Genomic DNA, 23132 nt, shown 5'->3' with positions numbered 1-23132 from the left:
GATATTGTGGTGAATGCAGGAAGCAGCTTAATAGCACCAAGCACAAGATTGGAATTGGAGGAATGCAAGATGTCATTTTCTTGGCAATGGCCTTGTGAAAAGTAACCTTCTAGAGTTTCTTCCCTTACATAAGTGAATGACACTTCTTTTAAGGAGCTGTTAAAAGAATTAATGACAGCTGTACTTGAATAATCTGTCTCGCTTGTCCACAAAATGACATTTCCTAAGTGCTAATTCTGTGCTTAGGTGGGTAAAGTCAAATCCAAAGGAAGTGAGGTTCTTCAGCCGTTCGTTCTTTTTTTATTCCTTTCTTATTGCCGTCATAATCGTGGTACAGTTGTCAAGTTGCTAGGCCTGTCATTTCTCTAATGTATGTTGAAGTAAACTGAGAGGCCTCTAGATTGTGTGCTTTACCAATGCTGGAATTTACAGTATTCAGGAAAAAAAAAAAAATCAGAACAGTCTTTTTTTTTTTTTTCCCCCTGAAATTGAAACTGATTAAGAGTGCAGAATTGCTTCAAATCTGAAGTTGATTAAGTACCCAAATGCATCTTTTTCAGTCTGAGGTTTAGTGGCACAAAAGTAAACAAAGCACTTACTCTACCTACCTGTAAGTACCAATAAGAGAAGTAAATGGGTCTTGTGGAATGCTTAGCCTGAGAATGTAATTCTGTGACTTCTCTTAAGTTGTGTTTAAAAAAAAAAAAAGTGATGTCTTTAAACATTTATGCTCCAAGTTCCTGAAGGATGTGTGCAACCTTGTAATTTGGTGGTATGCGGCTTAGTACTTCTTTGCATATAATTTCTTTTATGCTTTTTCTAATGTTTCATTTCTTTTCCAGAGCTGCTGAACCTATTCTGAAGCCAAAGGTAACCTAGCAGTAGGAGGGACTTGTTGCTTTGTTAAATGGACATTTGCCCTCGCGGTATGGCCCAGTTATCCAGTAGCAATGGATTTAAACAGCGCTCATCACCTTCTTTGGCAACTGCAAGGTCAAAAGACGTGGACAAAGAGGAGGCACTGCAGATGGAAGCTGAGGCATTAGCTAAGATGCAGAAAGAAAGAGATATAGCTGGTAATAAACAAACTTCTCGTTCTTTAAGCAGCACTGGGCAAAAAACACAGACACATAGCAAACACGACCATGATCTCATGGTGTTTCCTGAGTCTGATGCCAAGAGAATGGAAGATAAACTAAGTACTATTGACATAGAGAAGCTTACTCGTGCTGAACTGGAGAAACTGCTGCTGGATGACAGTTTTGAATCTAGTAAAGTACCTGCATTACCAGTAACTCCTATTTTGAGCCCATCTCTGTCTTCACAATTTTATATTGGGCCTACTGGTCAGAGAGGACAGTGGACACCTGGGATACCAGCACCTGTGACATGCACTTTACCTCCTATTTACCCCTCAGCTTCTTATATAAAACAGACTGGTGTATTTCAGAATGGATTCCATCCGAGTATGTCCTCTTATCACTCTAGAGAACCTATTTATTTTGGTCTTCCAAGGCAGTCGCAATACATTTCATATCCACTGGCAGCTACTACACCTTTCCATCCACAAGGAAGCCTACCTATATATCCTCCAGTACTTACACCAGAATTGGCAAAAGTATTTGACAAAATTGCAAGCACCTCAGAATTTCTGAGAAATGGGAAGTCAAGCACAGACCTAAAGATGACTGCTATAAAGTCTGCAGTTTCCAGCCTACCAGCCTCAGAAAAATGCAGAGACATCAGTAAATTTGACTGGTTAGATTTGGATCCCCTCAGTAAACCAAAAGTGGATAGTGTGGAGACTTTGTATAAGGCAGAGGATCACGGAGAGCTGGCATCAGGTATGACAGCTGAAGATCCGTGGGATGCTGTGCTGTTAGAAGAGAAGCTGTTAGTAACTTGTCATCTGGAAAGAAAACTAAATGGGAAATCTTCTGGAGCAACCGTTACAAGGAGCCAGTCCTTAAACATGCGCACAGCTCAGCTTGGGAAGCTACAAGGCCAAACATCACAGGTGTGTAAATCAATATTTTTAAGTAGTGCTATAAGGATAACGATTAGTCACAGTATTTAAGGACACTTTAACATCTTTTTGTGAAATACTATCTGACTTGTCCAGGCAATGTGATGTTACTGACATATGCGTGCTTCAGTGATATTTTAAAAACTTGAGCATTAGTACTAAACGAAATCCTAAAGTAAATGCTACTCTGTTATCTTTCCAAATTTACCAAGGAAACTGCAGTTTTCCTACACGTTACAGAAGAGAAATGAAAATAACCTTTACATCAATGAAGTATTTAAACCATATTAATAAATACTTAAACTCCTGAGGAAATCAAACAAGGCTGCAAAGTGAAGGTGGCGAGGTAGATGTTGACGGCTTTCATCTTGAGCAGGCTCTATCTCAGACTCAGAAAAGTGGTGTTTTCACCTTATATTTCAACCTGTCTGCTTTGTTTTTCTTAAAGAAAAAAAGGTGCTGTAGTCAAAACCATTTTCTGCTCTCCCTTGCACAGGATCACTGTTAATTCTCTTTTGTAGACCATTCCTCCACTCTGTTTAATGGAGGGATGCTAAAAATATGGTAACTGAAACTTGTAGGTAAATATGCAGTTCTTGAAGGTGGGATTCTTTGTGGGTGTTGATAGGTCAGAAACTCTGTATTTGTGTGCTAGAAAACCATCTTTGTGGAATGTTAGTTGCCTCGGGTGCAGAGCAAAAGGTTCATCTCTGCTCTAGGACCACAATCTCTTTCAATAGAAGTTCAAGACAAAAGTATCAGTGGACCCTCAAGTTATGATGCTCGTCCTTTTGGACACAAAGCATATGCGGTTTCTGTGGAAACTAAACTGTACAGCATGTGATCATGACTTTATTGGCGGTATTGTCCAGGTAATTATGCCACCAGAAGTACACCCTGCTCTTGCCCAGTAGAAATCTGGGAAGTGAGGGTTGATTATTTAGCTTTTCCTATATTTTTAAATTCCTCTTTATATTCCTGAAAGATGTATCTTTAGAAAACATCAGTCACTTCACTATGAAGTAAATATGAAGATCTGTGCATTTAAAAATATATATATTTTTTGATAAGAGTACAGAAGCTGGAGAAGTTTTCAGTGGAAAAATCCACACCCTGGCAAGGATGGTGGTGGCAGGAAAATGACATTTGTAGAGACTGGCTGGAGGCAGGGATTAAAAGATTTGTTCGCCTTGGAGACTTAGAATTGCAGCTGTTTCAAATCTGATTTATTGTCTTTCTAGGTGTTTTTAACAGAAGAGGGACAAGCTTTAAAAGTAACTATTACCTATCAAGGGTGCTTTCCAAATTGCTCCTCAATTCCTCAGTCCCCAGCCTGAAATGGACTATTTCATCCCCACCCCCCAAGAAAAGGAATATTTGTGAGGCTGATTCTTGATGTCTGAATTTCCATTAAGGTAGAATTTCTGGCCACTGCTTTGGAGTATTTCCTGTTTTTCTAGACTAGTTGTCAGTGTTCTGGCACACATCTACTCGAAGGCCTAGGAAGAAGAAACAAAAAAAACCTTAGAGGAAAAAAAAATCCTTTGCTTTTTTTCTTCTGCATCATTATTTTTAAAATAGTATGTGAAGATCTTGGATCTAACTTCTTTTTTTTTTTTTTTTTTTCCTGTTCCTCTTTCCAGTGTTAAGCTGTGAAATCTGAGCTCAGTTATTCGCTAGTGTTTGTCTGGAGAGGCAGGTAAATTCGGGCTCTTCAGCAGTTTGCTTCTTCACTTTGTCATTTTATCCAGTGGTGTGCATTGTCTGTCTTCCAGTGATGTTTAGTTGGTTGCAGTGTTAATACTGACAGTTTGTACTGGTTGGTGCTTCTGATGTGCTGTGTGTGGAGCCTTATTGTTGCTGAATGCAATCTCTTTTCTCTATGAATTCCAGGATTCTCTCAAGAATCAGAATCTAGAAGGGTCTTACTTGCTGATAGGTCCATTCCCATGCTATTTGCAGAAAACTACCCAGCTCATTAAATGCTCAGACTCTGCCTTCAGTGCTTTATTTTTTAACTCTTGCTACCTCCCATTTAAAGGCTATTACAGCCCCTCGCTGCCATTGTTAGTCCTCTGATTTTCATTAGAAATGCATTCCTAACCAGTTCTTGGCCAGTTTTCTTAATAGGATGAAACAGCAGCTATTAAAGAATAAGAATGATTTTGATGTTGAAGATGACTTATGAAAATCTTAATTCTGTGTATGAGAGCGTATATACCACGTGCTTTATGCAGGGACATGAATAAACTCCTAACAAGGGGAGGCATTCTGCTTCATATATCTTTATTGTATTTGCTTTATTCATGATGACATCACATCAGCAAATGTTGATCCCGTGATCAGTTAATGTATTTGGATCTTTTTCACCATCTTTTTCAGACAGGCTCTTGATTTATGGCAGTGGATGCCCAACTGCAAGCTTGTGATTTCCTTCCTACCTGTGTTCCTGCTTTTGGTGTAATATTCCAGTTCTAGCCTCTATTATAAACTTACCTGAGATTCCAAAGCTGGGATGTTTCTGCTTCTTGTCTAAGCATGAGTCTCTTAGATTGAGATACTTCCACTCAACATGTTATTTTGCTTGTCCTGTGCATACTTACTTTTTCTTCTATAAATAACATTTCAACATGCATAGTATGAATTTGAGCATTTTTTTTTTTCATAATTTTGGCAATTTTCTTGTACTTTATCCCACTGACCTTCAGCAGTACATTTCCTTCAAAGTATTTCCTGAAGTCTTGCACCTTACTAGTATGAATCACTTTTTTTCTGAATCACCTCATAGTTCACTACTCCTCCAGCCAGAACCATTAGTAAGAGTTTCCTGTGATAATTTTGATTCCGTAATGTTATTTTTAATCCCTTGAATCAATAGAAGGATTTGAGTTCTATTTCGTATTCAGTAAAGTATCCATGCATCCCCTTTAAATGCTTCAGTGTTCATCTCTCCTTTCTAAAAGTGGAGGCAAAGTCATTATGTCCTATTTTAGATGCTGTCTTCTCTAGAAGTTGAAGCTGAAATCTTTTGACTTCATATTCTTGTGGGGTCCAATTCAGTTTGACTTTTGGTAGTGCACTGAACAGCTTGTATCAAACCTTGAGAGAAGTTGTATTTGCAGACCACTTCTATTTTTGTAGGCTGTGCTGAAATGAGGCATTTTTCTCAGACAGCTGTTTATTTGTTTTGGCCTGAAGTGCCTTCCTTACAAGTTATTTCCTGTGACTGCAAGTTCTTACACCTCTTAAATTGGCTCATCTAGAAGGTAAAGAAATTCAGATCTCACTTGTAGCCTAAGGACCTAATCGATCACCTAATTAGTCCATTGTGTGTTAAACAAATTCTTAGTTCATTAGAGCTTGTCCTCTTGAAATTATCTTCTGAAAAATGATCAAATCTAAGTAGTGAAATGTAACTTAAGAAAAACAAGTAGGTATTTCATGTTCTTGATGTCATGCTAGGAGGTAATTCCCAGCAAAACAAATCTGTAATAGCCTCCAGTTTTTCTTCTCATTCAAATGCGACTCTCAGAACGACTATGGATAACCAAATAAACCTTTTTTTCTTGGCTGGTTGTGTTAGAGCATATTGTACACAGGCAAGCTTAGCCAGGGTGAACAACTGCCTTGTAGTTCCCTACACTTGTCTGAGTTCAGCAGCCAACTAACCTGCAAATCTTGTTATTTGTAACTTGTCACACAGTGTAACAAGGGAGTTTTGTGGCGAGTTCTGACCAGCAGTTGCTTGACTCCTTATCAAAGGTGTTCACCTTTCGCTTTGTTTGTTAGCTTCCCTTTTCCTTGTTGCTATTGTGTAACTGTTTAAAGAATTCATTTTGTAGAAACAATAACGCAGGCTTGGCAGCAGGTTTTATGTGATCAGAAGCGTTTTTGTTTGATAGAACTTGTCTGAGAAGTTAGAATGAAGCTTTCTGAACGTAAGGTATCATACCTGCATACCTGTTCATGAGTCTCTTTCTGGGTCTTGTGGCTTCCCAGCTTCCTGTGGCTAATCCCCATAATCCCCAGCTGCAAAGGATTTATCCCTTTGAACTGATCAGTGTTCACAAAACTGACATTTTAGCTGCAATAAGTAGATTTAAATGCACTTCAGATTACAAACATTGGGTGCATATATATTTTCCCTTCAAAGTTAATGGTGTAATACTTAATCATTCTAATTTAATTAAAATGAGCACTGAAAGAAAAAAGATCTTAACTCTGCGTTTGTTTCACATTTGACTCCTTCAGTCTGAGTTGCCAACGTTGTCAGGTTGTACCTGGCACAATCTAATGAAATGAGATGCTCAGCTCATTTTGTCAGCTAGTAACAAACAACCCACGTACTGGTTAAGTAGTTCTCTATTTATTTTATCTTTATGAAGAAATGATTACGACGATTTTCAGAAAAACAATAGCATGATCTGCTTTCTTTCTGGACTTCTGGTTGGATTTCTGTAACGTTTCTGTAAGCGTTGCAAAAGCTCTGCATGCAGAAGAATTGGTTGGAAGGCATCATCCTCTAAAGGAGCATGGCACACAAGATTCCTTAGGATCAGCTTATTCTGTGGAGCAGTTGCCTGGAGTTCCACAAGTGCTTCAAGCTGCTGCTGACTGCTGGGCTGTGAGTGGTTAGCTCTACCTCAACCCTGCTGCCTGTTCCAGCTCATGCTGGCATCTGTATGGCTATTTTGTGTATTGTATGTATGTGAATTGGATCAGAAACAAGGTTGTATTCAAAGCTATTGCACTTGTAAAAACAACAAGAAAGCTCTGTTTGCTACAGGGTTTATTTTTTTTCAAAATGCAGATCACTTTTAGGAATTGTTTTTGGGCTGGGTACTTTAAGGGAAGATGGTTTGCATTAATGGGTGTGTGGGGAGTGCTGGGGACATAAGAGATCAAAACAGCACAAATTTGTTACCGTGAGATATCTTCTGAGTTTGCATTCTGAATGCTGCTTTAAGTATGCAGTTTATCTTGTCCTGCTTTGTAGGTGAAGGTAGTCATGGTTAGATTTGATGTGTAATGGTTCTTTGTGGGGCTCCATACTGAAGGCTGAATGGCAGAAGTGGAAGAAAAAAAGCAATTTGCTCTCCTCATCACGTTCAGCAGAATCTGGCCAAATGCCCGATGTCATTGCTCACTGCTGAGAGCCCAGGAGCTGTTACACTTGTAGCTTATTCTTAACTAACATTGATACTGTCAGATAAATAAATTGCTTTCTTTAAAGAAGTCTTTGTTTCAATGAATCTTTATTTTTCAACTCGGTAGTGATGCACATGTTTCCCCTTATATGAATAGATATAAAACTGATAATAGAACTCAGTTGTCTGAAATTCTGTGTACTGCATGTGGCTTTGTAGGCTCCAGGAATGTTTGCAGCTATTTAAATACTGTATTATCTTTGAGTTGCAGAAAGACAATGGGACCACTGGCATGCTGACAGAAAATGTGCTTCTCCAAGAAATTGAAGGGCAGAATCAAGAACTGTCAGCTTTTTCTCAAGCAGTTACAAAGTAAGAAATTACTGGAAGTAGCATTCAGAAGAAGAATCATTACTACTTTTATATTGGAAACACACATAGTTAGGAGGACTGCTGCTAGTTGTTTTTTTTTTTGCTTGATGAAGTAGACTTTTTGTATGTATTTTCCCTTTGGTTATCCCGGTTTTTCTTGTTTTTTATCGTGATTTTCAAAAATGCAACAAAATACTGAGAGTGTTCAGTAGTATGAAGTCTCCTTTTTATTCTTCTGATCCTGTGACTTTCCTCAGTCACTTTCCTCTCACTGTTTTTTTCCTGGTTTTGCAAAGCTTTTTATTTTTAACCTTAGAGTATTTTCTGTATCTTCATTATGTCTTTATCTCCTTCTGTTTTTCAGTACAAATTCTTTTCAAATAACTCAGTCTTTTTCTTAACTGATAGGCTTTGGCAAATCCCATCACTCATTTGTCTTTCTAAACCTTAAATGCTCTTTTATATCACTTCTACCACTGGAACTCTGTAGAAAAAAAGCTAGCAAGAACAGACAAAATCCCTTGTGTTTTTCCTGCTTTGCTTGGGTGGTGAAATTTCTTACGCATGGAACCAAAGGAGATGGAACTCGATAACTTGGTGTTCCTTCTTTAAGTTAATTTTACTTACTGCTGCAATTTAATGAGTCGCATCTTTGTTTTCTTCCTAGAGAAAGACAAACTAGGAGTCATGCCTCACCCATTCAAAATCCAGTAAAAAAATGGAAAATTAGAGTTCTTTGAATTTGTTGGTTATTAAGTGCTTTGTAAAACAGGAGTGTAAAAGCAGTGAGAAGTCACATACAGTTTGCTGACAACACTGACAAATATTTCAAAATAAAACAGGCTTGTTAGAACAGTTTCTAGTTACGTTTAATTGCTGCCCTTTCTCAAGACCGAGCACTTAAAATATTTCTAAATTTATGGCTGCATAAATAAAGGGATCCTTTTCTTTTTTCCCCTCACTCACACTCTTGTCAGGAGGCAAGAAAATGAGATAGGTGATTGTTATAGATGACTTCTGCTCATAATCTCCTATAATGCTGCTTTAACATTAATGGATAGTTAAATTCTTTTGTCCATGTTAAATAGTAGAAAGTGAAAAACAGGTTATCAGAGGACTGTATTTCTTACTAGGTAAACATGTTTAATAATGTTTGTGTCCTAAAGAAAAGCCTTACCTTAATTCAAGCCTCTCTCAACTTCCAGAGTTTAGATGCTGCTCAGAAGTTCAGATTAGACATCCACAAGTTCAAACGTGCAAAGAGTTTGGTAGCCTGTTGTACACAAAAGAATTTACTTTGTGTTCTAACTCAATTGCAGGCAAATGTTGTGAATTAGCTTTTATTCTGTAAGCTACATGGAAAACGTGCCAACTATAATCTAGTTCTTTTTCCTACCTACTTTTGTATGATTCCTCTACCTACTATTGTATGTTTATTGTGGGCAGTGTTCTGTTGAGAGTAGAAAAAATAGAATGCTTTTGTATACATGGTTTAGGTAGGAGCAGTAAGTGTTCTTTACTGCTCTGGCTTGTGGTTATTACTGTGTTCTTTTGCTTTAGTCATAAACTTATCCGTTGCAATGCTTCATGAACTTTTTCTATTTACAGATTGAGGACCAAGTTTCCTTACACCAATCAGCAATCAAATCCAGGCTTTGTGCTGAGTCCAATCATGCTGCAAAGAAATATAACTGGGGAGAGTGCTAGTATCAAGGTTTCTATAGAAATCAAAGGATTCCAGCAGCCAGTAACTTTTACATGTGATGGTATGTTTCTATTTTTTAAACTGGAATTTGCTTGTAAGGCTTAGAATGATGGATTGAGACTGCATACTTGGTCTAGGCCAGTGGCTTTTTAAAGTCTTGTAATCCCGGGTATTGGTTACAGGGATTGCTTGCGGGGGATGTGGAAAGGTAGCTGAAGGAAGAACCTAGATGTGGGTCACTAACTCCATCAGAAAATACTTGGAAGCTGACAAATTGGAACAATTTTCAAAAAAGAAAACCAAACAAGCTAGAAGTGCTGTTCTATCCGCAGCTGGGAATATTAATACAGCTTTTCAAAAGTTTGACCTACTTTATGACAATTTGGGAGAGAAGGGAGGGGAAACAGATTCTGAACTTTCATCAATTTTTTTATTCAAACGTTTGCTAGGATACTTAAAGCTATTTCAGATTACCTGAAAATACAGACAAATTGCTGTTGGGAAATAAGTGTAAATGCTGAAATTATTCTAGCTATCATGAGATCAATGTATGCTTGTCTACATGTATCAAAATGATGCTGGCTTGCTGTACTTCAGCTAGCTGGCCCAGTTCATGGGTAATGAAGCATATTAGTTTGGCATGGAATTTAGAGGCTTGCCTTGTCCTTGGACATAAATTCATATTTGCAGTCAACACTGCACAGCCTGTCTGTACTAAGGCTGTAACTTTGGATGCCATCAACTTATGTCAGTTCTTGGTGATTAAATAACTGCTGCTGATAATAAATTACCTCAGGAGCAGCTTACAGCTTAGTCTGTACATTGCTGTAATCTCTTAGGCTTGGTGAAAGCTCCCATTCCCAGGCCAGGTCACCTGGTAGTAGGTCTGTGCTGCAGCCCTTCTTATCATTCACCTCTGTTGGGAAGCGTAGACCCTTTAGAACTGGTTGTTCTCAGAAGATATGAAATTGCTCTACTATTCCCTTGACCTAGAAGCTGTACTGAAAAACAGGCTCCTAATGCATAAATATTTTCATTTAATGTTAATCTGCGGAACCTTACAGTTATTCTGCTTTGATTTAATACTCCCCTGTTAAGTGTAGCCTAGGAAGGGCTTATGCTGTTTATCTGTAAGTTTGCTCTTCACTAATATTACAGGCTTAATCCTTTCCTACAAAAAATGTTAGTAATGTAAAGAATTGTTATAGCTGTGGCCCTTTGTTTCTAGAAATTAGTGAAACCTTGGAATGTGGTTTATTCCTAGCCTCACACGTGCCTCATTCTTTGTACTGTCTGTTGACATCCTTTTTTTCTCATGCTGAGACATCACCAATAAATTTCAAATCTTTCATCCTTAGCATTTGTAGGCATCTACAAGCACTGTAGCATATACTGTTACTAGATGTAGGTGTATTTAAAGTTGCCCTCTTTCTTTAAGTCCACCTTTTCTTGGTAAATTCTTGCATATTTTAGCTTCCTAATGCTGGAGTAGCTTCATTATGGCTTTCAGTCCTGCTCAGATGGAACTGTAGCTTTTCACTGTTCTTATGGCTCAGTGTGTAGAGGGAGGGAAACAGGCCAACTGTCGAGTTCATTTGGGTGTACCTTTTGATCTGTGTATTAGACTTTACAGGGAAGTACAAGTCTACTTGAGCAGTCCCGTGTCAGAAAGAAATGATTATCTTTCAATAAGATAGAGGGGGTAAAAAGGTGGTAACGTCTCCAGTTAGTTTGTAATGCTTCACAACACTGACAGACCTTAAGCAGAGACCTTAAACAGAGCCTATGAGTACAGCATGTAAGCTGTTGCTGCACCTTTTTATTCCATCATTCACCATATTTTCTGCTGTTCTGAGTTCATACTTACTGTTACTTGTTGTCAAGCTATACTCATTCTTCATTCACCAAATACCATTGTGCTTATAGTAAGTCATCAGATAGTGAGATGAAGCACTTGTTTTCTTACAGAAAATATTGTTTGGATTTACCTGTGTATCCAGCATAGTAGTAGCATCTCTTATGAGTAAGAAAATTAAGATTAGGTCAGTGGGAAAAAAAGAAAACTCTGAGGGTACTGCTGAAAAAAAATAAATGCTTCTGTATAGTGATTTTTAAGGGAACTTTGAGGAACTTTGACATCATTGGCGGATGATTCAAAGGCAATCAGAAAGTAGGTAGGAAGGCTTAAGGAATGTTTTTTAAATAAGCTTTCTGTGTTAAAACATCTGTCTTCTCTTTCTGCAGCAACAGCTGGTGCCTGTACGAGAATGAATGTGAGGCTTGACTGAGGTTATTTCTTTTGCTATGTGTTTGCTGGTTAGAAAGGAAAATTGACTTTCAAAACATTTGATACCTGATAAAAAAGCTTTGGTAGTTAAGAGTTGTATTTTGCAAAAGCTTGATGATGCTTGCTAAGATCTGATCATTTATCTGATCTCATTGTGAAAGCTGCTCTAGATAAATTAAAAGGGAAGAGATTTCCAGTACAATTTCTCTCTGTTACAGCGGGCTTTAATTTCCTCAAAAGCAGCACAAATACAGAAGTTCTGTCATCAACTTTTAAGATAATGGTTTTTGAACTTCAGAGCGCTCTAGAGTCATTTAATCATTTGTTGTTTAAGACAATCTTATTAAAAAATAAATTTAAATGCTTTTCTTGTGTAAAAACTCCCGCAAAATACATAGTGAGTTAAGTGGTTTTGTACTTCTTGAAAAGTGGCTACTCTGTACCCAAACTACCCTAAATATGTTTAGCATCATTTGCAATACACCTATATTTAACTTCTAGATGTCATTTCTTTAAACAGTGAGCTCTCCTGTTGAGCTTATAATAATGCAGGCACTTTGCTGGGTGCATGATGACTTGAATGAAGTGGACATTGGCAGCTATTTCCTGAAAGTCTGTGGCCAAGAAGAAGTTTTACAGAAGTAAGCCAAAGTCTTTCTCGTTCATGTTTAACTTCATACTTTTTAATGGCACAGTTACTGGCAAATTTATTTTTAACGATTAAATGCGTGAAAGTAGAAATCTTCAAAATGTAGGTACACATTTTGCACGAAGAACAGAAGTCTTTAGAGCTCCTGTGGGATGCAACAGATTCTCAACAGCTTCCCAGAAATCTGTTCTAAACTGCTATCTGTTGTGTGGAATACAATTTCTTCACATGCAGACTTCTAGAGCATTTCTGTAGATGGATGGTTTAGTTTTCAGGTCCTTTAAATGTCAATAACCAGGAAAAAATCTACTGATAACTTCTAATAATCCAATTTTTTTTTTTCCAAAGTGATTAAGTGGCAAATCCCCATTCATTTTCTGGGTTAGAATGTTTGGTTTCAGTGTTAACCATAGCAGTTAAGAGCTTTAGCAAAAATGCTGGTACCTGTAGTAGCATGCTAAAACTTCCACTGAAGAAAAACTCAATTGAACAGTATGATGTGGAAACTCATTTACCATTTCCTTATTTTGAGCTCAGTAGGTTGCTTTAAATATTCCACATGAGTTCTCTGAAAAACACTGAATATTTTTGGTGTAAATAACTATAGCTTTCATTTGTTTTACAGTAAGCACTGCGTAGGAAGCCATGAATACATTCAGAACTGTCGGAAATGGGATACAGAAATTAAACTGCAGCTCGTGACCCATACTGAAATTTGCAGAGGTCTGGCACGAACAGTAAGTACCTTCTAAACTGCAGTAGCAATTTAATCTTAACAAGTTTGAGAGTTTGCATTAAAGGTGATGGATCTGAGATGAAATCTTCTTTTGTAATTAACCCATCAGTAAATCTGTATGATGTTGGGAATTGTGTTCTCCTCTCCTAAGAGCATGTGAAACATGGATAATGTGTCGTAAGACCAATTACTGCAGCTGGAAAAAATGCACAAGTTTTTTATCTAAACTTAAGGCCTTAAAGAGAAGCAGCAGATTTCAGAGTTGAAGATAAGCTGAAGACAGTTTTTGACTTAAATTAGACGTATATCTGACAACTGAAAGGGAGGGAGGAACAGAGTTGGACACTCAGTAGCTGTTTCTCTTCTTTTCCACTGTCTCAGTGTGAGCGTTTTTTGGAGGCTATCAGTTATTTCTTTTCAATTTTGAAGAAATAACTTCATATCTTTCCACTTTTATTCCATTAGCAATGAGATGTCTAAAACATTATTATAGATGACAGGAAGTTGGGAACTATACTCAATATATAATATTTTACTGCAGGAAGAAGATGACAGAACACCCATAGACCTAACCAAACACCTCTACAAAGTAGAAAAGCCTTTCAGAGAACCTAATATAAGGTAATATGTAGGTTTTTTTTCATTTTCAAGTTAATGCTGAATTTCTGACCAAGATTTTAATGCTCTTACAGATGTGCTTAATAGTTACTGTATCTTGCAGATCTTCTGTTGAAGAGCTTCTTGATATCTATCATAAGCAAACTGAAATAGCTCTGAAAAACGAGGTAAGGTCATTGCAAATTATTACTGAATCAAAAGTAGCATGGGAATTTTTACTGATAAGGCAGTTGGAGGAAAAAAGAAATTGCAGGTGTTCTTGGGAAAACTGAGATCCGAACAAGAAGTCAAATGTGAATTTGGAATAATTGGTTTTTAGATTGCTTTTTAAAATTTTCTTTCTGGCTTTTTCTGTGATCTTATAATTACCTAATCACTGCAATGGCAGTGTGTCTTCCCAGTCCTAAGGTGCAAAATAACCTTTTCCTCAAAAATGCTGGAAAAGGTGAATTTAGGGAAAAAGGTCTGTATTTTGACTATGTCATTTGTCGTTATTCGTTATACACTGCCAACAGATCCAAGTCTACACAATTAAGCTGTAAGGTGTATAGTAGAATTCACATGTTTGGAACACAGAAGTTAGTTTTACACAAAGCATAACAACATCTTACTCTGCTAGTGGACTAATTTAAAAAAACCACAGTCAAAAATAGTGGGTATTTCACTCTAACTTGAAACAGCTTTCTGTAAAATATCCCAAATGCAAAAGTCTAGCTGAAGATAACCTACTTTGCTCCTCTGGTGTCCTGGTTTCCACTGAAACAGTGTTAATAGCACACTGATGCTCTGAGTGATGGGAGTGTGATGCTGAGCTGCCTGCCAGGTTAAACCACAACAACCAGATTAGGTTAACTCCTGATGGTAATTTAACTTGGAGACTGAAACCTTGAATAGCTTCTTTAAGAAGTACGTTTCTTAAAGTTTCTATAAGGAGCAGTCTTGAAATGAAAGACTGGGTGGAAATGAAAAGTATTATAATTAAGTCTGTTTATTAACTTTGTAGGAATGCAAGTCTCAACAAGCTGCTCTCCACTATTTACATATTCCCTTAATACCATTAGTTCATCAGATTTTTCAGTTCTCTTGATGTTTAACCACATTCTCAAGGGTAGTTTCAAACGCGATCTTATTATAGAAGAGTGAGATGTTAACTGCCCCTTAATATGATGATGTTTTTGTTACTTTGCTCTTGCAGCTGCCTCAGATTGCTTATTTAACTGTGCACATGTTGAGGTGAGAAATATAAAAGGTTGCACTTCAGACTTATGTTCTGCTCTGTCTACAGAGTCTTTTTGAAGATGAGAGATGCATTTTGTAGGCGACAACGAAGTCCAAATATCAAGAATTATTGCTTTTAATTTTTTTTATTTCCTGAAGTGACTTTCAGTACATATTCAGTAGCTGAAGTTCGTTAATCAAAGCAAAGTAGGGTGAGGTCTTCAGTAAATAACTCATAGGTAGCCTTTGAATTTGCATCTGTGGACACATTCAAATGTAAGCTAGTGTCCTCGTAATAATTTGAGAGCTGGTGAGGAAAATAGTAGTGGAGATTTTGCTTTTCATATGCTGAACAGCTGTTGTCTTCAAGTCATCAGCTTGGAAAGCAGGCTTAAACATTTACAGCATCTTCCAATTTCTAGGGTTATTTTCTTACCAGTGCAAAGTTAATTGTTGCCAGGTAACTCCCAATCCAAAAACTTCATTATTCAAATGGCTGTTTTGTTATCCATTTGCATGAAGGTCACATGAGAGTGTGTGCGTGTGGAGGGAATCAGTTTATATCTTAGCAAGAGAATATTACACCAATTCCTCCTATTCTAAGTGATCATAAGTGATGGTGAACAGAAGCTATACTTCAGGCCTTCAGAAAGAAAACAGAGACGTTATTTTGAAGCAAATATTTTTATTATCCGTATGTATTTTAGATGAAGACTGCTAATATTAAAACAAAATCTATAATTCTTTGGATTTAAATGAAGGGTTTGGTTTTTTTTTTCTGAAGAGAATATTGGGAGGTTATGTTGAAGTGTACAATTCCCCTTCCTTTTCATCCTCAGGATGGCAGTTTGCAATTCTTTGATTTCGAATAACCATTTAGGTTGAATAGTATGCACAGCAAAGAGTTGCAAGCAGTGTTTTTCAAACAGTAGGTTCAAGGTTATCAAAAAGATAAATATGTTCTGTTACAGAAACTAGAAGATAGTGTAAATATAGTTTGAATCTATGTGTTTAAAAGAACTGAAATTGAGAAGCGTTTTCTTTAGTGTGATTCTTTCCTCACACTCCTTGAATATCCTTTTTTTAAATCTGCTTTTTTAAAAAAATTACATGGGAATTTGAGCTTAGTATCTTGTTGGACAATATCTGCCTTGAGCTAAAGGAAAAATCTTCGTATTTCTTGGGGCACCATGCTGCACTCTGTACTAGCTCTGTGTTTACGACATTGCTAACTGAGCTATAAGGAAGCTTTCAGTATGGCAGCTTTTTGTTTGATCACATTGTTAAACTACAGGTAAATGTAATTGAGATATGCATACCATCATAAAATCTTCTTGGCAATTCTTTCTTAAAAATAATAAAGCAATATTGTGTTTTGCAGTAGTGACCACCTCAGTCTGTTCTTTCTTACGTTTCTTATTAGAACCAACATAAAGCAGTGGATCACTTGATTAAGACTGTCAGAAAAATCTGTTCAACATTGGATGGTGTAGAAACTCCTGCAATAACAGAATCTGTAAAGAAGCTGCGGAGGGCTGTTAATCTTCCAAGGATTAAAGACACAGAGGTAAACTTGCACACTATAAATTACATTGTGAGGTGTGCTTTTTAAAACCAAAGGATAACATTTCATAGTCTTTGGTAGTTGCAAATACTAGCAACAATTAAGAATTATATTTTCTCTTTCTTTTTTTAATATTTATTGCTATTTTACCTGATAGTTTCAGTGTTTTTTTATAACAGTCATTTGCTGTTAATGTAGTGATCACTTGGAATCCAACTTGAAGGTATTTTTAAAATACTCTTTTCTAGTTCTGTAACTACAGATTTGGGTCACAGCAACTGCTGTTCAACATTACCAAAGAAAATCCAGCTGTCCTCTAAAATCAATGCAGTAATGCTTAGATGAAGAATTAACATAATGTGTTGGGGTTTTTTTGTGCAGTACTTACATGGAAAGCAGTGTCATGTTAAAACACTAGCAGTCCCATCGCTGGATTTCTGAGCATATGGACAAAAATGAAATCTTACCAGCAGTGCAGATTTTGATGATAGAATTGGCTTACAGTTAACTTGAGCACAGCTGGTCTCATATCACTTACTCGAAAAAAAAGTCGCTAAAGGGAAGAATGTGCAAATAAAACAGCTAAATAGTCCTATAATGCTATTTCAGGCCATATTAAAAGGTTCCTGTGCTGTTTTCTTGCTTTTTTTTTTTTTGTTGTTGTCTACAGTTTAGTTATGTATTTGTAATACTAAGCTGAAATCTTGCAAAATCATAGACTGAATAAATACAGCTGTTACCAACTGTTCTCTTGCAGAGAAATGCAGAACATTTATGTGAAAGGTTAGGGAAATTCAAGATATATAAAGTTTCTGCCTTTTTTTTTTTTCTTTTAAAGATGAAAGTTTTAAGTTTTTGACGTAACTTTATGTTGACAAGTTGTTCAGTTAATGCATGGAAGATGTAGGTAGAGCTTTCGTTCTTCTGCAGTTGTGACAGTTGTCTCAGCTTTTAGGAATTCCAAGTTTTCCTTTAAGTTACCAATTCAGTTTTCATTAGAAGTTTTAGTTCTTATCAGAAGTTGAATTTGGCATGAAGTCCTTCCTTACTTGAAGGGAGTAAATTCCCATGATTAGTTTGACGCCTGCAGACTTCAGCAGCGTCCTTGATGAGGCCAGACACTGCGGTAGTACTGTATCATGTTTAGACTCCCATCTGAGCAGACCAAGGAGCAAAAAACAACAGATATTGGCAATACCTACTGCTCAGCTTCCTCAGTCTGACTTTTTTTTTTAATCTTAACTACTCCTACAAAAGATGCCTTTCCAAAACAGCTATTTGAGCTTAAATTGATACATAATTAAGCTACTGGCTTCTGCTCTCATCTCTAACAGCCCCGAGTTTTCTCTCTACTGAGAGAAGCTTGAGTACTCTGAGCAATATTCCAATGTACTGAGCCTTGTAAGATATGTCAAGATATGTGACCTAACAAAAGGTTTTGAACTTGGTGAATAATTTCTGCATGATGTAGAACTTGTCACACTATCAATTATAATGAGGAACTTCAATTGAATAAAAAGATGTATTAAATGAACACAAGCATGGTCCTAATTCAGATGTTTAATAATTTCTGATCAAGTTGATTCTTAAGGGTAGGTTTCTTGGTATTGGAATTTACTCTGACTTACTGTGTAGGTATCCCTGAAATGTGGCGATGATTCTAGCAAGAGCTCATCTGGTGAGTAGAGTTCTTCAGTTTTATTAAAAGTGGCTTCAAGGTTACTATTTTAAGGAAGATATGCATTAAAGATCGCTTACAATTTAGGCTCGCTGCAGCCTGAAAGTCCACTGAAAGTGAGTATAGACCTGTTGACAAGAGCAGTTGAGGCCCTTCTGCGACTCCATATGAATTCATGTAGCAGCAGTTCTGCAGCAGTTTCTCCAAAAGATAACACTACCAAGGAAGCGTGGACTGCCACAGAACATCTCCAGTTCACAATATTTGCTGCACATAGAATTTCTCCTGATTGGGTATCCAAGTAAGTAATTTTCCAGTTGTAGAAAATCATCCCTTTGTGGAGTTCTTTTTTGTTTACTTTACTTTGTTCTTTGTCCAGTTTTGAAAAATACTACTTGATTTGTTCTTTGACCCATAATGGAAAAGATCTCTTCAAACCTGTTCAGTCCAAGAAGGCTGGCGCATACAAGAACTTCTTCTACTTGATTAAATGGGATGAACTGTAAGTGACTTTACAATACTAACTGCCCCTGCAAAATAGGTTGCTTTTCTTAGCTATACCTACCTAACTGCTGAATACACTCATTCAGTCAACTCTTGCTCCTAGTTCTACCCGAAGTGTTGAAAGAACAGCATGTGAGGCTTGTGACCAAAATCAGAAATATTCTGAATGGTATTTGACCTCTCATTTTAAAAGTGGGAATGGAAATGCTGGACAATTGCCCTATGGCAGTGTATTTATAGAGTACAACTATAATGAGTTGGGAAGATTGTAGGATCCTTGTAATGGGAATGGCTTGCACTGCTTAAGGAATGATGAATAAAGCTTGTTTTTTGAGCAGTTCTCAGTTTTTCTAAATAGAGAAGAAAAGAAGCTGACTTCTATTGACATTGATGATGAATAGTTTTTTGTTCCAAATATATCACAGCAATTTTGTATCTAATTTATAAATCTAATTTAAAGTATTTCTATAAAGAGATCAGATGCAGAAGTGCTTAATCTGTCTATAGCATATGAGAATGTTTTGAGCTACTTAAGCTGGATTTCTCTTTTTGGAGCAGGGAAAGAGAGTAGAAAGGTAGAAGGAAGGGCATGCAGAGAACAGACACAGAACAGCAGTTAATATCTGAGAGGGGAAAATATTTTTCATTATACACACTTACTCTTTTTGACTTAGTAGTATGAGGCAGTCTGTCATTATTGAAGAGTCAGGTGAGTTCCGTGTTGCCCTATACCTTGTTTCCTGACAATTTTTAAAGCTCAGGGATGGACTCTGAATAATACTCTGAAAGCCTGCAGGGACAAATTATCGTAGACCAGAAATGAAAGCTCCAGGTTCTGAAATACCTGACAGCTGAGACTGCTTGGACTACTTTTTTTTTAAATGATGCAATGAATTAATTGTCAGATCTTTTGCTGACAAGAGATAGTGTATTGAAGTGAAAGATGTTAGACAGATTGCTTGTAAGCTGTTTAATATAGTTTGGGTGTTTTATAGTCTAACTGGCTTAGTAATATGCTGTGAGTACGTACCAAAAAATCAGTCTATAAGTTACAGAAAATTAAAGAACACTTCAAGCAGTGAGAAAGTGTCAACAAAACTCTGGGTTGGAATTGTACAGTGAGGTGTATACTCCTCAGCTGCAACCTTTATGGTTGCCACCGTTGTACTGTCTGGTGAATTTAACTTACAGTAGTTCTTAAGGGATTGTTTCATTGGAATGAGAAACTGTTGTCAGCTTGCTCTCCAGTCAGATGTGAGAGTTGAGGAGGTGGCTAACACAGAATTGTATGGTCCTGGTAGTGAGCAGAGTGGGAAGACAGGTTATGCTGGGTTGTGCAGTTCTGTGCAAGGAATGTGATTTAATAGAAGAAGATTAAAGAGGCTTGTTCTACTGCCTATTAAAAAGGGTTGTTCTAAATCTAGCTACCATACAGAATTGTAGTTTAGCAGATTTTATGAACTATTGGTGCAGAAGATATTAGAGTGGAATGTAATTGCACAAAAGTTTAGCATTTGTCCTTCAGTAATTTGAAAGCAAAAGGCATTGACTGATTATATGAATGACAAGCCTGTAATTTACTAATAATTGGTTTTCCTTCTACGACTGATTTATTTCAATGCTTTTATTTTATAGAATAATTTTCCCCATCCAGATTTCACAACTGCCTTTGGAATCAGTCTTATGTCTGACTTTGTTTGGAATCCTAAATCAAAGTAGTGGAAGTTCTCCTGATTCAAATAAGCAGAGAAAGGGCCCTGAAATGTTGGGTCAGGTTTCTCTACCTCTTTTTGATTTTAGGCGGTAAGTATCCAAAATATGGGTAAGCTTATTAATATGATTTATTCTATATAAAGTTTAATTTGCTCCCGTAATTATAGAAACTGCTTCTTTGCTGCTGAATGTATTAGAAAGTGGCAAAGGTAGCAATCTTAAGGGGTATTCATATAGAAATAACACTGTCAGTTAAATACGTTTTGGTATTTTCTTTTAACTGGTGGAAAACTTGCCTGCAGGGGCATGTTGAATGTTTGAATTAAAATGTTGGTAATACTACTGCTGACCCATCATAACATGGACCAAAAGAGGTCATCTTAGCACCAAGGTTTGTAAGCATGCAGCAGCTGAGGATGTAATCACAACATTAATGAATTCCTTCAAGGAATCCACTGACATTCAGATCAGGATCTGTTCCTTCTAAATCATCCGTGGTTTAAGTATCAATGGACATCACTACCCGCTGAATTGATAGCCTTCCTTCTTCATTGAAAGAATGCAGTCTTGATGAGTGTGGCATTTCATGAGTTTTAAAAGTATGTTATATTGGCCAGAGGCAGTTCAGTTGTTATTCGTATATATTTTAGCAGATAAAGTGCAGACAGCCAGTACATGAGTGATAGAGAATGCAAAAGAAAGTGTTTGCAGCAAGCAGTGGATTCAGTAGGAATAGTGTCGAGTGCAGTGCAAAATAGAGCAGAATCCTGACAGCAGGTAAATGTACTATCCTTCCCTGTCACTGGATAAGAAATCTGCCAGAAACTGTTTTGAGATAGGAAAACTAACTTCTTCACTCTCTTCTGTTTGTAGCTCTAGATATGGTGATGGCTCAAACTGTTACAGATAAAATACTTTTAATCTAAAGTCTGCAGTATTTATAAGTACTATTTTTTTTAGAGGTATCTCTGTCTTGACTGTAAAATATTTGATGCTGTGTGTTTCAGTAAGTTTATATGTGTAGGAACCAAACTACCAAAGGATTAAGTTTGATTAAATGTATCTTACCTTCTGGAAAGATGAATTTTTCTAGTCTGATAATTGAATGGTAATAAATAATCCAGCAAGAAAGAAAATCAAAATACTATATTACAAAGTTTTAAAAGATGTGTATTTTAAAACATATTTATATTTTAAAATACATATGTACTTTCACAAATAGGCAGAACAAACCATTCCTGCTATTAACCTGTAAAAGTAATGGAGATCTCTCTGGTATTTCTTCAAGTGCAGTTGCAGATCCTCTTGTGCTCTTTTATCACTTAAAATGGAAAATTTTCTATAATTTTCCTCAATTAAGCGTTCCTGGATTTTTCCTTCTCCTTGAAACTTCCATTACTGGATGTATTCCAAAATGCTAATTGTTCTGGTAGCTGGTTCATGAAACTTCAATAAATAAGCTTGAACCGTGGATACCACAATTAGGCATAATGTTACAGAAGTGATCACAGCGTTGCAAAACAACTTTGGGAATTACGCTTGGAATTTTGTTTTTGTAAGTGATTCTGACTTCCAGATCCTACTAGAAGCTCATATTATCTACTTGTCAACCAAGACCCCCAGTCTTTCTTGGTCTCCTAGTACTCTGTACTGCTTATGTCTTTATGTGTGTTTTGCATTCTTTGCTTCTACACGGTGCTCTGTTTGTTCTATTTCTGCTTTCATATGCTGATCATTCCAAAAGGCTGCAGCTATGTAGCAGTTTAGGCTATCCTGCACTGCAAAGATAGCTTGCAGTTGCTTTCTGTCTCCACTGAGAACTCAGTCTATTTTCACAAATGATCTTTCTTTCAGTCTTCAATCTAAACATTTTACTTTGGTCTCCTAAATGCCACATTTCATAATATGTGATTACAAACATCATTTTTATTTTAATTTAAATTGCAGAATTAGTCTTATTTCATGCTGCACCGTATTGTCATAGTAGTTAGCCTGGAGAGAGATCTGTATTTTCTGTTTATGTAGAGTGCTGCAGTAAGGTGTGTTGCACAAGAGAATGCTGAATGGCCTGTATAGGGCAGCTGTAGAGTTGCTAGAGTCTAATATGCTTACAGTCTCGAGAAATTAAGTCCAGATTTGTGTAATTAAAGACATGAGGCAAATATTTTAGTTGCAGTTGGAGGTAGTGTTGCTAGTGGGCAGGAGCTAAAAACTGTAGCTAACTAAACCAAGGGAAGAATAAAAAGTCATAGATAGGCTTTAATATGTCCAACTTGTTTTCCTCATAGCAACCATTGGGCTTTGTCAGATGGTATTTTAATAACTAATACTGTTGAAGCAAACAGATTGTGACATAATACCTCTATGTGCTTTTTCTCTCAGATTGCTGTCTTGTGGGACAAAGCTCCTGCAACTCTGGACCTCGTTACATCCAAGTCATGCTTCAGGGATGGCCAGTAAGAAAGAAAATATGGGAAGAATAGTACTGCAGGTTATATATGATTCTGATTTGTCCTGACTGCGTTTTTGTGAATATTGTGGCTAATTTTTACAGGAGTGGTAATAGATTGTTTTGGGGAAAGTGTGAATGTTAAATCATATTTGTTAGCCAGCATAGAATAGCAGTTACTAAACTTTAAGGACAAAGAATGGAAAGCTGCTGTAAACATATGCATTTACAATCACTCTGGTGAAGTTGAAAAAAACTGGAAATGCCTTGGTCTTAGATATCTACTTATCAGTACTGACAGAGAATATCTTTTGAAACACAGTCCATAGAGATGTGTGTGAAAGAGGAATTTCTTGGGACAAATGGTAGCAATTCCAGTTTCTTTACAGAATGCAAGTGCCTCTCATCCTCAATTCAGTGTTCAAATTTCCCTAAGAGAAGGTACCATGTTAGGCATGGCTTCACA

At 36.9% G+C, this 23132-nt stretch overlaps 1 protein-coding gene across 2 annotated transcripts in view; it reads left to right on the top strand.

Moving 5' to 3' along the window:
* Window positions 1-907: 907 nt before the first annotated feature.
* Window positions 908-23132, top strand: part of PIK3C2A (phosphatidylinositol-4-phosphate 3-kinase catalytic subunit type 2 alpha) — a gene marked incomplete at both ends in the record, with an annotated part of 35030 nt that continues 12805 nt past the window's right edge. Inside the window, 13 exons of one of the 2 annotated variants that reach the window (XM_079537276.1) lie at window positions 908-2017; window positions 7445-7545; window positions 9154-9311; window positions 12058-12178; window positions 12812-12923; window positions 13464-13543; window positions 13644-13707; window positions 16182-16325; window positions 17958-18000; window positions 18088-18301; window positions 18380-18502; window positions 20140-20307; window positions 22600-22708. In XM_079537276.1, the coding sequence (XP_079393402.1) occupies window positions 908-2017; window positions 7445-7545; window positions 9154-9311; window positions 12058-12178; window positions 12812-12923; window positions 13464-13543; window positions 13644-13707; window positions 16182-16325; window positions 17958-18000; window positions 18088-18301; window positions 18380-18502; window positions 20140-20307; window positions 22600-22708 (2547 nt within the window). Of the gene's footprint in view, window positions 2018-7438; window positions 7546-9153; window positions 9312-12057; window positions 12179-12811; window positions 12924-13463; window positions 13544-13643; window positions 13708-16181; window positions 16326-17957; window positions 18001-18087; window positions 18302-18379; window positions 18503-20139; window positions 20308-22599; window positions 22709-23132 lie in introns of both variants that reach the window. The other variant, XM_079537275.1, reaches the window with a different exon arrangement.

The sequence above is a fragment of the Tetrao urogallus genome (genome assembly GCF_951394365.1).
Source record: "Tetrao urogallus genome assembly, chromosome: 6".
Taxonomy (NCBI): domain Eukaryota; kingdom Metazoa; phylum Chordata; class Aves; order Galliformes; family Phasianidae; genus Tetrao; species Tetrao urogallus.
Note: the sequence above shows the minus strand (reverse complement) of the source record. Positions and strands in the feature narration are given on the sequence as shown.